This window comes from Pleurodeles waltl, chromosome 1_2 (genome assembly GCF_031143425.1).
Source record: "Pleurodeles waltl isolate 20211129_DDA chromosome 1_2, aPleWal1.hap1.20221129, whole genome shotgun sequence".
Lineage (NCBI taxonomy): Eukaryota > Metazoa > Chordata > Amphibia > Caudata > Salamandridae > Pleurodeles > Pleurodeles waltl.
This window is the reverse complement of record NC_090437.1, coordinates 881,848,737-881,864,437: the sequence shown is the minus strand read 5'-3', so window position 1 is coordinate 881,864,437 and position 15,701 is coordinate 881,848,737. Positions and strand designations below refer to the sequence as shown.

At 41.7% G+C, this 15,701-nt stretch overlaps 1 protein-coding gene across 1 annotated transcript in view; it reads left to right on the top strand.

The window, feature by feature from the left end:
• Positions 1-10,422, top strand: part of RWDD4 (RWD domain containing 4) — a 51,172-nt gene extending 40,750 nt beyond the window's left edge. Inside the window, exons 4-8 of the mRNA XM_069199343.1 lie at positions 6,105-6,214; positions 6,314-6,464; positions 6,861-6,972; positions 7,894-7,943; positions 8,097-10,422. Coding sequence (XP_069055444.1) covers positions 6,105-6,214; positions 6,314-6,464; positions 6,861-6,972; positions 7,894-7,943; positions 8,097-8,111 — 438 coding nt within the window. The 3' untranslated portion in view covers positions 8,112-10,422. The remainder of the gene's footprint in view (positions 1-6,104; positions 6,215-6,313; positions 6,465-6,860; positions 6,973-7,893; positions 7,944-8,096) is intronic.
• Positions 10,423-15,701: the final 5,279 nt, after the last annotated feature.

Sequence of the window (15,701 nt, the reverse complement as noted above, 5' to 3'; positions counted from 1 at the left end):
TGGGAGTTGTTACCTGCATGGGGTTCCCCAAGGAAGTGGTGTCAGATAGGGGTACCAACTTCATATCAACATACATGAAGTCTCTGTGGAAGGTGTCTGGGGTAACCTTCAAGTTCACCACACCTTACCACCCCCAAAGTAATGGTCTGGTTGAGAGATTCAACCGCACCCTGATATGTATGATCATGGGCCTGTCCGAGCCCTTGAGGTGGAAGTTGGATGTCCTTTTGCCATGCCTTCTGTTCGTTTACAGTGGGGTGCCTCAAAAGGGACTTGCCTTTAGTCCTTTTGAGCTGATCTATGGCCACCCTGTGAGGGGACCTTTAAGTCTGGTAAAGGAGGCTTTGGAAAAAGCTCCTAGTAAACCCCCCCCTGGATGTATTCACTTACATGCTGGCACTGATAAACCAGACTGCCCTCTTCAGGAGTCTCGCACAGGAGAGCCTAGAAACAAGCCAGGAGGATATGAAATGCTGGTATGACCAGAAGGCCACTCTTGTCGAGTTTCAACCTGGTCAGAAAGTGTGGGTGATGGCACCAGTGGAGCCTAGGGCGCTCCAGGACAAGTGGACTAGGGCCATTTGAGGTGGTGGAGCGCAAGAGTGAAGTCACCTACCTGGTGGACTTGCAGACTCCCAGGAACACTTTGAGGGTCCTGCACGTAAACCGGCTCAAGCCACACTTTGAGCAGACTGAATAGTCCATTCTCCTAGCGACAGATGACTGAGTGGAGGAGGAGAATGAGCCTCTTCCTGACCTCCTGTCTGCAAGAGAGAAAGATGGGTCTGTGGAGGGAGTGAACCTCTTCCCCCTCCCTGACTGCTGAGCAGCAGAGGGAATGTCGCCAGGTGCTGGGACAGTTTGCCTCACTGTTGTCCTTGATTCCCGGGTTCACACACTTGTGCACACATGATGTGGACTCTGGGGAAAGTACACCCAATAAACAAAAGGTTTACAGAGTGACTGACAAGGTCAGGGCTAGCATCAAGTATGAGAGGTTATTGAGCATTCCAGCAGTCCTTGGGCCAGCACTGTGGTTTTGGTCCCACAAGCTGCAGCTCCTGGTGCCACCCCTGAACTCCGGTTCTGCGTGGACTATTGGTGTCTAAATGCGGTCACTAAGACTGACGTGCACCCCATCCCCCAACCTGATGAGCTCATAGATCGGTTGGGAGCTGCCAAATACCTCAGCACGTTTGATTTAACGCCTGGGTATTGGCAGGTTGCCTTGACGGAGGGGGCCAAGGAGAGGTCTGAATTTTCTACCCCAGATGGGCACTTTCAGTTTAAGGTAATGCCATTTGGGATTAAAAATGTCCCTGCCACCTTTCAGAGGTTGGTCAACCAGGTGTTGGCTGGGCTGGATGAGTTCAGTGCCACCTACCTGGATGACATTGCTGTCTTCTGTTCCACATAGAAGGAACATTTGCTACACCTCTGAAAAATGTTGGAGGCCATGCAAAAGGCAGGCCTCACTATTAAGGCAAGCAAGTGCCAAATATGGCAGGGTTCTGTGATGTACTTGGGACACCAGGTAGGGAGTGACCAGGTGGCACCCCTACAGCCACAAATTGATACTATTCTGGCTTGGGAGCCTCCCAAGACCCAGACTGAATTGAGAGCCTTTTTAGGTCTCTCACAGGATACTATAGGAGGTTTGTCAAGGGGTATGGTACAATTGTTGCTCCCTTGACTGAGTTGACTTCCAAAAAGCAGCCCAGAAAGGTGATCTGGACTGAGTCTTCCCAGACAGCTTTTGGTGCCCTGAAGGCTGCCATGTGCACAGCACCTGTGCTGAAGGCACCTTACTATTCCAAGGAGTTTGTTGTGCAAACTGGCGCTTCTGAGCATGGTACTGGAGCAGTACTGCCACAGCTTAATGAAGAGGGTCTACATCAACCTGTAGCCTTCATTAGCAGCTTGTTACTTCCCAGGGAACGTAGGTGGAGTTCCATAGAGCGTGAAGCTTTTGATGTGGTCTGGGTGCTGAAGCTAAGACCCTACTTGTTTGGGACTCACTTCTGGGTTCAGACCGGCCACGGGCCCCTCAGATGGTTAATGCAGATGAGGTGTGAGAATCCAAAAATGTTGAGGTGGTCCATTTCACTACAGGGGATGGACTTTACGGTGGAACACCGCCTTGGCCCAGAACATGCCAATGTTGATGGTCTTTCCAGATTCTTCTGTCTTAGTGATGAGAAATCCCATCAGGTTGGGTAGTTGCTCCCCACTTTTAGCCCGGGGAGTCGATGCGGGACATGTGTTAGACTTTTCATCCTTGGCGTGGTCTCCCTTAACTTTCTGCCTCAATTTCCCAGGTTGTTGATGTGTGCTGGACTCTGTCTTTGCTGTTTTTGTTACTCTGGGCACTTTACCACTGCTATTCAGTGCTAAAGTGCAAGTGCTCCTATGTAAAAAAATGTATGTGTAATTGGATTTCCATGATTGGCATATTTGATTTACTGGTAAGACCCTAGTACAGGGTACTAGAGGTGCCCAGGGCTTGTAAATAAAATGCTACTAGTGGGCCTGCAGCACTGGTTGTGCCACCCACATTAGTAGCCCTGTAAACATGGCTCAGAACTGCCACTACAGTGTCTGTGTGTGCAGTTTTAAACTGCCAATTCGAATTGGCAAGTGTACTCACTTGCCAGGCCTAAACCTTCCCTTTTCTTACATGTAAGACTCCCCTAAGGTAGGCCCTAGGTAGCCCCATGGGCAAGGTACAGTGTCTGTTTAAGGTAGGACATATAGTAACGTGTTTTATATGTCCTGACAGTGAAATATTGCCAAATTCGTTTATCACTGTTGTAAGGCCTGACCCTCTCATAAGTTAACATGGGAGCTACGTTTAAGTCTGATTTAAGCGTTGATTCCCTTTAGGACCGGATCGACATGTGGAGTTTGGGGTCTCTGAGCTCACAATTTAAAAATACATCTTTTAGTAAAGTTGACTTTCAGAATTTGAGCATTTTCTTGCTTATACCATTTCTGTGACTCTGCCTGTTTGTGGATTCCCTGTCTGGGTCAGTTTGCAGTTAGGCTGGTTGCACCTCACACTAGACAGTGACAGAAAGGGAGCTGGGGTGTAGTCGGCTTTTCCTGATGAGCCATCTGTGCTAGGAGGGAGAGGAGGAGTGGTCACTCACACCTGAAAGGGCTGGGCCTGCCCTCACACAATGCAGTCTCCGACCCCCTGGTGTGTGCCTGGGGCCTGGCTTAGGCAACGCAGGATTTCACAAACAAGAGAGACTTTCCTACTTCAAATTCCAAAATGGTTATAAGAAGAGCACCCAAACCCCTGAAAATTAGATCACTTCTGGACATCAAGAGGAACCTCTGCCTGGAGAAGAGCTGAGGAGAAGTGCTGCCCTGCCTGTGACTGCGCTTTGTGGAGCTATCCTGCAGTTGCTGCTTCTGCCTGTGCAAGGGGACAAAGACTGGACTTTGTTGTGCATTCCTGCTTGTGAAGAAATCTCCAAGGGCTTGTCCTGAGCTTGCATCCTGTTGTTGAAGTCGCAGGGCCATCAAAGACTTCTCCTGCCAGCACCTGGACTCTCTGCTGAGACTCCTACACTGCCAGGTGGTGCCCTATCCAGTTCCTGGGGCCTTGGAAGGTGAAGCTGCCAAACCAAAGCTGAAAATCCACACACAGACCGCCATGCGGGGAAAGTTTAACGGACCTTCCGAGACATTGCTGAGAAACGACGCGCTGCCAGCCTCACGGCTGAAATCTACACTGCACCTGCATTGCGGCTGGAAAATTTACACACGCAGCTGGAAAAACGACATGCAACACCCGCTGACTGAGGCTGATAACGTTGCAACCCACAAAGCGCGGTTTTCCTGATACCGTGCATCTGGATTTTCGACGCAACATCACTGGGTGCGGAAAAATGACGCATCGCTGTTCTGCAGAGAGAAGAAATGACGTGACCGGAAGAGGAAAAACGATGCACTGTCTCGATTGCGGGTGAGAAATTGATGCGTCGCAAGCCTTTTCCGACACTCACTCGCCTGTGCGTGTTATTTTGACACTACCCAGGTACCTTTCAACACTAACTGTGTTTTTACTGGTTTCTCAAGGATTTAAGACTCTTTTTGCTTCTTAATTCCTAACTTGACTTGCATATGATGGATTTTTGTTGTTTTGGTCTTGTTTTGTTTAGATAAATATGTTCTATTTTTCTTAACCTGTGGTGTCATTTTGTAGTGTTTTCACTGAGTTACTGTGTGTGTTGGTACAAATACTTTACACATAGCCTGACTGCTGGTGCCAAGCTACCAAGGGGGTTAGCGGGGGTTAACTGAGGGTGATTTTCCGTTACCCAGACTAGAGTAAGGGTCCTTGCTGGTGCCCTGTATTTTCTGTCTAAATATAGGCTCTGCACAAACCCTCTTCTGTTTGTCTGGCTCAAGCTGGCCCCTACCTTTTTTGACTCATCACTGGAATCAGAAAAATCTGTGGATTCCCAGATATTACCGTCCCAGATTGCTGGATCTCAATCTAACCCTGCTTTAGCAATAGCTAAATGATGAATTTTTATTGTTTGGCTTTACCCCTACATTTCTGATTCCTGTATTGGGCAATGCGGACAACTTCCTTCTCGGCGACCGAATGATAAGTATCTGCTTTATCTTGCAATAACTTATTCTGGCCAGACAGCATGGTTACGCTATTTTTAGCTTCAACTAGCTGCCTACCTAATTGCTGGTTTTCTTGGTCCAACTACACATTTTTTATGCATTTTTCTATAAGCAGATAACAGGGTCCAGCCCCGTCTGCCTAAAATAGATAAATCACATCCCCATTCCAGAGGTGGTACTTGTAAACAGAGAAACTGTTTTTGGCTCAGCATCGGTGACTCCAGTCCCAGTTCTCACACAATCCTTCTGCTCAAGACCATTAATTCGCAAGAACAACATAGTGCTTTTCTCACCCTAGTATGTCATTTGGAACCTGGGAAACCGCCTTTGACTTTTTGCCAAACCTTTTTCACTTTTAAATCTTTCACTTGGCATCCTGCCAACGACACCAATTTGAATCCAGCACTCTTCGTCTGAGTAATGAATTTATTAAGGCACTTCCCAGGGCTCATACAAAAGTATACAAAAATATTGACATCCGCATTTGGTTTGAATTCAGCAAAACACATGCAGCTACTAAAATAATCACAGCAGTAGAATAATAATAAATAGAAAAAAGGCAATATATCAACAATGAATATGTATGCAGTGAATATATATATTTATGCATGCACACAGTAAAGCTAGATAATTAAGAATTAAAAATGCATCACCACTGGGATCAAATCCAACATCATCCTTGTCCTTGCCAATGTCAAGCTGTGGAACCCTAAACAGCTGATACAGTAGAAATGTTCCCCAGTGGGTCTCTGATTTTTCCGAGCAATGCGTCCACCTTCAGAAATGAGTTCCTTCTCGCTCGGCGCCAAGTTTTCCCACCTTATATTACTTAAACAAACTAAAGAGGAAGGTTCTGATAACCTCCCCCTCTATTTGAGTAAGTTGTGAAATTCAAGTGCTGGCTGTAGTTAGTCAGTGTTGAAAACACACACAAAAGGATTGGCCGTTCCAATACAGCCGTACCCTTTCCTGCTATAAACATTCTCATCCTTGTACACTGTCATCATCGTTGCATCCCCCATGTTATGTTCCCTTGCCTGGTGAGAAAAGCAAAAACATATTCAATGTAGAGAACAAACTGTGCGAGGGAAAAATACCTGTGCCACCAATGTGACGTCATTTGAAGCTAAGCACAAAATGGAGTCAGTGGTCAAGATGGAATTGGTAGTTAAATACAGATAGCATTACAGAAATGCAGAGTCCTGCAGTGCCTACCAACACAACAAAATGTTTGCTTGTTTTTGAGCTCTCAGTTTAAATTACAATTCTTAACTGTCAAGTGATGTGTGATGTTCCATGGGAATTCCCAGACTGCGCATACATGTGCGACTTAAGATTTGGCATGAGTGCATTTCTGTAGACATGCTAGTCTTGATAATCTGTGACATGCCATCTAAATAAAATATCTTTTTTTTTTTTTGTCCTTTTTATCCCATCTTAATTTATGTTTTGTTTAGATAGGTGGAGAGGGAGATCCAAAAGCCTTCCTTATGGACATATCCTGGCCTGAAACATACCCAGAAACTGCACCCAACATATCTATGAACTCTTTCTTCAATAACAGAATGTAAGTAGTGTTATCTCTTTTCCTCCCTCCAGACCTTTCAGTAAATTCTGATTGATATGGTCTCAGTGAATGCAGCATTCTGTTTTGCATTCTTTACAGATCACCAGCTATTAAACAAAGCATATTAGATAAATTACTGGAGCAGGTTGAAGCTAATCTAGGGACCTCCATGACATACACACTGTTTGAATATGCCAAGGATAATCAAGAACAGTTTATGGAAGACCATCAACCTTATGTCAATGCTGTGGCAAGTATATGTTTTATTCTGGGTTCTGCTTAATTGTTTGAAATATGAGCTGGCAGAAATGAAAAATGAAAACAAATTGGGAGGTTTCTTATCCAGAGCACTTGTTTGATGCACTGGTAGGGTAGAACCCTTAGTAGCTGGAGAAAAAGTTTGCCACTTAAGCTTTGGTAGCAGTACCAGTTCTAACTGGACCAGTTGTGGGTACAACACAGATGACTGTCCTTTCAAAGTTTACTTTACATTTAATGTGACATTTTGTGAAGACCTTTAAGTGATGGACCTCTTGCCTGATATGCTAGCTTCTAAAGAGTTCTGGGGTATCACGTCAATCTTGTTTTTCTCTGGTTATCAAAACTTGTTTTCTGTAAATGTATTTATGTATACCTTCTCTCCTAGACTTCAATCGGAAATGATGATTCTGTTGCAAACTCTGTTTCGTCGAGTAAGAAAAAGGATAAAAAGGAGCAGTTGTCAAAATCTCAGAAACGGAAATTAGCAGATAAGACAGGTTGGTTTTGTGGTTTTGCTACAACAGTAAGCAATGAAGTGTGCTGGGTGCAGGGCTCTAACATGGCTAAGCTTTATTTTGCCATATATCTGGCATGCCTCCACTGTATCTCTTGTCCAGAGTGATCTGATGCCCCAATTTAACTGGTAAACAGTGTTTCCCTTGAGCAGTGCTATTCTGTGCATGACGTCCATTGGCTGGGTTAAATATGAAGCAAGGTAACAACTTCCAGGAGGTATAGATGTGAAATCTATGCACCTTACTCGAGCATTGTGTCCACTTGTTCCATGAAACAGTCCTGGAAAACCACGCTCGCTTCCACCCTGGCTTAACTGTGCCATAGACCCTTATGTTATCTGTTTGATGCAGACTGCCTTAGCTTGGATGTAAGTGGGCAGGGCTTTATTGTGGCGCACATGACATGCCCAAAGACAGCATGTTTGTAAAAGTATGGCTTCAGTTCTATCTTTCTGTAAAGTTTCCAGGGCCATTGGATGATTGTGTGCCTTTTTCATATCAAATAGCTTCTAAAGTAATATGTGTTCAATCCCCTGATATGGTGGTTAAGTCTGGTATTATTTATCATAAAGAGAATGGCAGCATTTGATGTGGTCTTTGTGTGCTAAGGGAGCTGAAGTCAAATAAAATATTGTCATGCTCCTGCTAAATGTTGACAGCCTGCCTGGGTCACTCTTGTTTACAAGCACAAATTCAATTTTTCATCTAAAGGTTTGGCTATTGCATCCACTCATTCTAGGCTGGTTTTCAGTTTAAAATATTTGTCTTCTCGCATGCCTAGAGCTACCACTTTGCAGATGGTACTAAAAATTCTTTGGGTATGGAAATGTAACTAATGATACAATATATTCATGCTATAAAAATCTTATTTTTCAATCAAATCTTCGTGGTTTTAATTTGCAGATTACAAAGGGGAACTACCACGAGGATGGGACTGGGTAGATGTCATTAAGGTATTGTCATCTATAGAAATTTGATTATATTAAAGTGGCAACAGCCATTTATTTTATGCAGTCTATGACAAGCTGTTTTTAAAATTCATGTTAATTTTCATATTTTTTCTCCATATTTCGACTTTGCGGCTTTTAAACTGATTACTACATCAGCATGTGAGTACATAAAACTTTTTACTGTGACCTTTTAAGTTGATTATGCCGTTTGGCTTAATCAAAGGTTTTCGCATGGAGAAATAATGTATCTTGTAGACTTTCTTGCTGGGTTTTCGTAGTGCACTGTAATGTATGTACAGGGATCAAATGTCAGAATAAAACCATACACTACCCGACTTGTAAAGCATTAGCATCTAATGCATTTCATTATGCTTGGCAGATGAAACCTTATCTGCCTGCGAGATGTGAAACCCTTAAGTTTGATACTCCCAGAAGACCTAATTCTTGAAGTGCCTTTTGGTATACACAAAATCGTTTTCAGCACCTGTAGTCCTATGTTTGTAGAATCACTTAAAGAATAGCTGTAGCTAGTTGTATGTGCCATCTTATTTCATTGAGGCATCCTGCTGTAGTAAAATACTGAAACCCAAATAGCTTGCGCTGTCAAGTACTCACAATTTGTGCCATATAGATTTGTATTGCCCATAGACCCCCACAAATAAATTGTTTTACTTTAATGTGTGAGCTTTCTAAATATATTGAGGGGTATATCTAGGTCGCAGCATGTTCTAGGACCATCAACTATTTTGTTTTTGTCTTCATTTTACCATTTTTATTTGTTTTTAATACAATTTCTTCAGAAACACAGCTCTGGGCAGTGACTTGTTAATGTTGCTTCTGAAATAGTATCAGAATTACCAACTATTCCTAGCTCGGTCACACTACTCATTGAAGAATCTTAACCTTAATCGTAGTACTCTTCCACAATGGGCAGTTTCAAAGGTCCTCCGAGACACCACTTGTAAACTAATGTCACTATCCAAAGAACTGCACGGTAACCTGTGACTGCTCAGGAGACAATTTCTTGCACTATTGCATCGGTATTAAGAGAAGTAGACAAAAGTGCAAGATGTAACAAATTGCATCACTTATTCTGGCCTCTTTCACTTCACAGCTCGCTGGTAGCAAAGTACACAGGCTCTTGTTTTGTACAAATAATACTTGAGGGAAGTGTGATGGCCATGTGAACCCTCACAATAGGCCAATAGTGACCACAATCTTGGATCCTAATAGATTCAGAAGATTTGGTAGGTATTGTGCTAAAGTATTTTAATAAAATGCTGTGATTTCCACTCACGTCTGTCCTATGGCGTGCAATTTCTTCCCAAATGAGGAATTACTTTTTGGTAGACTGTTTATGCTGTTGAGTCATCAACTAAAATAGAGGAATTTTGTGCAGACTGCCATCTAAGCTCCTGTAGGCTTTGATTGGATTTACCCATGCCTCACTCATTATTTTCTAAGGTGGTTTCCATTTCTGCTATACTAGATCTCTCTTTTGAATACTTTATTTCTAAATATTAGTTCAACAAGGTAAAAGCACAATAGGAAGCTTCTGCCCATCATTTTTGTATCGCGTTTATCTGTTATGTCAGTGAAGTTGTGAAGGTCTGCAGTAGGAAATGTATGAATGTACCCTTGCATTTCTTTCCTTTGGAGGCAGTAGTAAGTAAGGATTCATGCTAGAGTACCCCTCCAGATTCAGTGTTTAAGTTTTGTGTTGGGCATTCACATATACTTGAAGTTTGGAGACTTGGAAGTGTAGAATGAAGTGTTCAAATGCACAAGCTAACACGTTTGTAAGTATCTTGCGGTAATATTTAAACTGTTTCTAACTGTCATTCTTCTTTATTTATAGTTGGCCAAAACTGGTTCAAAAGATGATGAATAATGGACTTTGATACAAATAATCCCCAGTTTATACAGATGTGCTCCCTCTTGGACTGGCAGTTTTTTTCTTTTATTATAGTTATTTATTAAGAAAAATTGAAAGTAATTTTATACAGAAAATGACTCACAGTTTTATAGGGTTCCTAAATATAAAGACATAGATTTTTTTATTTGTTGGCCTTTTGTCAACTCTCTCAAACCAGAAACTAAACTGTTGCCTTAAAGTTATATGGGATAATGAATATTAAGGAAATCCGAATTAGTCCATGGAACTCGGACTGCATTTGTGGCTGAGATATTGAAGAAGGAATTGGAAGGTGTTGCAGTATTCCTGTCTAATGCCGCTTTATTAAATAGTGGCATGAAAATGGGTGCATATTTTTGCAGTTAATTTTGTCACTAACTGATGCAATAAAAAGAAAATATCCTGGTACAAGTGATGTTATTTAACACCATTCTTCTGGATTTGTCACTGTAAACGTATTTCTTAGTGCTCACTGTTATTCACTACTTAAAGACAGGATATTAGAAAGTGCCCAGAACATCTTTCATAAATGCTTTAAAAATAAATATGAATATGTCAAATGCTTAAGGATGCACAGTTATTTTTACAATCTTCCAATCTAGGATCACGATATTGGTCCTAGACTAGACCTTGTAGCATTATGTTTACTTGCATTTGTGGTAATTGATCCCAGCCAATACTGATTTAATCTAATTCTGACTTTTTGGTACAGGGCTAAACCTTTTTTGGGCATGGGTGAATAGTTATTTCATTGTTCTAATAGTTTCTGCAGCTCGAAAGCCTCCCCTTGGCAATTGTGCCATATATGAATGCCTCGGCTACAGCACAATTGCAGCCCGTTTTGTGCAGTAAAGTCCAGGTTGTTGTCATCTGCATTCCCTTCTTTTTTTTTTTTTTTTTTTTTTTAAACCTGTTTGTTAATTTGGCTTTGATACACATGCAACAAAATGCTAAATTATTGATATCCATTTACCTCTATCAAATTGTCCTCACAATAAATGAGTATAGCGAAGAAATGTTCACTTTCTTCTGAAACCATCAAAAACTATAGGGTAAACTGCCGTAATGTGCAATTTGTGATATTTAATAAATAACTAATCATCTGCTGTGTAAATGTTTTTAGTCTATATTTGATTAGCATGTCAGTATGTGTGGGTGCATGCATATGCATTTAACTAATATAGAATTCACATAGATGTGAAACTTTTGTTTTAACGGTCATTGTATCTCTGGCTCAAGTTTGTCAAGCATAAGTTCATTATTGTGCCCATGACAACCTTGGAAATGCCTTTCATGGTTACTAAATAATCTTTCAAAATGTATCAGACTAGGACATTCGTGCACTTAACTATTCTGCAAACACGTAATGTTCAGAATACTAAGGGCACAGTACATTTTGTTCTTAGTATTGCGATGTTCAGTAATGCCTAAGAGCGATTGTGTTTACAATTTCATATTTGTTTTCATTTTAAGAGTATTGAATGGTATGATGCTCATAAAAAGGGATTTTATAATTGTTCATCAGTAGGCAAGGTGTTAGTGAGGCCAGAAGCATTTGTAAATCACCGTGACTTTGATTATGTTACCTAAAAACTTTCTAGTTTTATAAGGGTAATCTGGTGCTTCCAGACTGACCGATGTCTAGCGTAAACAAACACTAAACTCATATAAAGCTGTTTTGATGAATAATATGACAAATCTAAACAAATATATGACCTAGAACGAATTGCAGCTCCAACTTGTACAAAAAAGGTCAAAATAAGAGAAATAACTGCTAAAATTACTGAAATGTTGGCAAGTTGTAAGAATATTAATAAAAGTGTTTTGGGTTTTGAAAGAGCAAAAAGGGAATAAAGCAGAGTAAAACACAGAACAATGATTCTTTTAAAATCTTTTTTTTATTTTCAGTAAGAGAAAATACAATTCCCCACAGTGAGAATGATTAGTGACAATTATTAAGCCAAGGGCCCTGATATTAACAGCAGGCATAGTTAGTTTGCTCAAAGGATGAGGCATTTACCAGAGTGTGTGGTTTCTGGTTCGTCAAGTAAGTAAGCATTTAAGCTTATCGGAATGGTGGCGTAGTGCTGATTAGTTCTGTTTTCCTCTCGTATTAAACTATGGAAGTGGGCTTATATATATCTCTTGATCAAGGGGTAGCAGAGTGCTATTGGGGAGGTCAACCTTGGAGTAAACAAGGTCTGTGTCCCATGCAGTGATGACAGGTTGTGGGCGCCTCTTCCCCCCCCCCCCCCCCCAACCCCCTCCCACCCCAAACAACTCACAGATGCCCTCCCTTAAGTCATCAAAACACTGTGTGTGAACCTAAATAATGAGTATGGCACAACAGTGACTTAACCTTGTAAACTTGAGGGACGACGCTCGTACCCAGTCAAAAAGGACAGCTCTGGGTGGGGGAGATGTGAAAGTCTCCAACTTAAAACCACCTCCAAGTAATGGCCCCTCACAGACGAGTTGTCTACATGCAGGTTAAATGATCCCATCACCATTTCCATGTAACATACCTTATGGAGAAATGTATAATGGGAGTGGTACGTGCTTACTATGTGAAGAGTGTGTGTAACAAAAAAGTCCACTGGTCATCATATAATGCAATACCAAAGGTCTCTGGCCCAAAGCTTTCTTGCCATTCACCCATGTTCTTAACTATCATAGTATTATTTAAAGAGCCACTAAGCAGTGTAGGTCAGAGTCTGTGATCATCTGCAAGAGAGCCAAGTGTATCTGCGACTCTAGGGTATATGAAGAGGAGCTTACCTTGATCATGCCCTGTAATAGAACCTATGAATGCAAATGGCTAAATGTGTCCTTCTGGAAAGGATCTTTCATTTGTAAGAGGGTCAGTTTTGTTAGCTGTATATTTGGTTTGGAATGTATTCCTATGTGAGTGACAGCATTGGGTTATCAAGACTAAAGTGTTTCAACACCCATGGAGATTGGCAAAACTGTACCACTAAATTACAAAAGATGTGATGATAGTAAAAAAAAAAAGTCTTTGCTTCAACAACCTTATCGTTGGAACAGCAGAATGGATGAGTGAATATTATATGAGGAAACCTTACCCACCCTGCTGTGGGGTTCTTTATCATAGGTGACCTCATCCCACCCTGATAAGTTTACTATCAGGGAACCCTCCACTCTTAGAGAGGGAGTTCTTAATAATTACTTGGCATAACAGGAATCCAGCTATATATATAGCAAACATGCCTCTGCGTAAACCCAAAGGTTGTTCTTTTATAGGATAGTTCGAAGGGTAGGATTAAAAATAGGTGAGGATGAATGACAAGTGCTATGCCTCAGTCATCCTGCTTAATGTTAACATGTTTCAGACCACTGCTTGCCTACAAAACTGTGAGTTTTATCAGGGCAATAGACCCACTAACATTAGAACTATGTTCATAATAAGGCAAGAAAGAGTCCTATCTTGGGATTGGAGATGTAAGACTTTAGCTAGGGGTTTTTGATCAGCCTCGTCTGCTCTCTGTTCAGTTGACAGAAGGCCAATTAGCTAATGGAGCATAACTCAGGCTCTTGATGAATGTGACACTACAGAAGGTCTCAAGACCAGGAAACCAACATATCCCTAGTTGGGGTCTTACACCTCCAATATCCAATCCCCACATTTCCTTTACCATATAGAGGCATGTAAAGGGTAGTCTGCTACCAGTAAATTGCACTGTGCACCTTAGGTGCATAAAAATAAAGTTAAAAGTCCCTTTCTCAGTTCCAGATTGAGCCACCATATGGCTGTCTTTCAGCCCAGTCTCAAGTTAATTGTAAGGCCTCTCAGTGTCTTAACAAAAGCCATGTGAGAAATGTGGAGCTTGTTGAAGTATGGTAAAATAGTTTATAGAGAACAGCCATCTTCATAAGTGTGTCTGACAGTGGTAGATAGTGGTAATGAAATCCAGTGGGTTGAAATGCTATCAAATACTGTGTCATAGAAGTCTTTCATGATTATATTAGCGGCTTTTGTATTTGTATACCTAAATGTCTGACCGAGACTTTGTGCCATTGGAAAAAGATATTCCTGTCCATACCTTAGTGTCCCCAGTGGAGCAGAAAAATAACAGATTTATTCCAACTTATTTGAAGACCTGAGAACACACCACAGCGATTCATCCCATATATTACTGGAGAGAGATTGATACTCTGGTCCTTGATGTACGATAAGGTGCGGTCAGCTTCTAGTCAGAGAAGTACTCTCCATTCTCTGAACATTGAACTCTTCTGAAGTGATTTTGGAGAAAGGCACACAATTAAATTGGTCTAGCCTAGTTAGGAAAGAAGCAGGAACATGACAATGCTGAAAAGTCTTCCTTTGGAGTTCACTGCTACTAGACATAGACCATTTGACCCAGAGTTGAGTAGCTTATCAGCATACTGTGGAGTTCAAGCCACCAAGCTCCTCTCCCAAGCCAAGCCTACAAAGTGCTGCAAACATGAACCACTCAAATGAGGTGGATGCTATGGTTGTTCATGCTGGTCGCAGTTTGTAGACTAATGGAAATGAGGTGCAGAGATTGTGTTGAGGATGACACAGTAATAAATCCTGCTTGTTTTTGAAGGACTGGTCTAAGCTTGTAACAGCAACAGCCTAGTCATGGTCACCTTCATTATGATTTTATTTTTGGTACTATTTTTTTTCCACCTTTTTATTTATGAAGCTATCATGAAACTTGTATATAAATTATAGTTGTATTATACAGTATATAATCTGTGGCTACCAGCAATGACGCACCTCTCCATAGTACTGGTTGTAAGAATACAGTCATGTGAACATAAGATTTGTCATTTGGTGCCATCAGCCGGTATCTTGCAAACCCTCTAAAACATCTGCCCCTCCACCTTTTCATTTAGCAAGCATTGCAGACCAATCACACAGATCAGCCGCTTTCATCTGTGCAAACCATTTTCATGTGGATCTCTTTTAAAATCGCCTATTCCTGGGCATTATTCCTCCCAAGTTGTTCACTGAAGAAGCTGTGAGCGGATCCAGTGAACGCAATGCAGCGTTGCACCAGACCCAATGAAGCAAAATTACATCTCACCCTGGAAGTCCGGGGCCAGGTAATACGGTTCAGAAGGCATTGTGTGTATTTTGTTCTATCATAAGCCCCACTGTGCTTCCTAGTTTATCCACCACAACCTACTATTATCTGGTTTGGCTGGGGATAGTGTGAAAGTGACCACAGGAAGAATCCCATTCATTGTCCGACAGTGGTTTCCAGCTCTGCGTTCCAACCCCTTTGGGCTAGTAAGGATTCTTTACTGCTGTTTTTTTCTCCCCCCCCCCCCCCCCCCCTTCCCTTCAGTGTACAGTATAATTGTGAGATGTCGTTTGGGACATCCTCCAGTGTAGTACAGTGGTTTTTGGGGTGTCTTTGAATGTCAGAAATATCTCCCATGGCTACAGCCCCCCCTGCCACCTCTCTGCCAGTGACGTATCTTTACATATATGGTGTAATGGCTGCCACCACCACACCTCTAGGGACCTGCAAATTTTGAGGACGCTTCACTATTCTCTTAATTGTGGTATTTTGTGCTATGGCAACATGTTGTCTGATTATAAACTGACAATGCTTGGGAACTACCTAGACCGTCACCAATGTGATGGGTAGATTTTTGGTACTATAATTATTTCATGTTGTAGGTGCCAATATTCTCCTGGCTTATAATTCATACATAATTGCCAGTGAACGAGGAATGAAAACATCTATTTACTCTTTTTAAAATCATTGGCAAGGTCATTAATTAGCGTGCATGGTATTTAACCCAACACTTTCTAATTTATGTCATAGATGAGGGCCGCATCGGTGGTTACC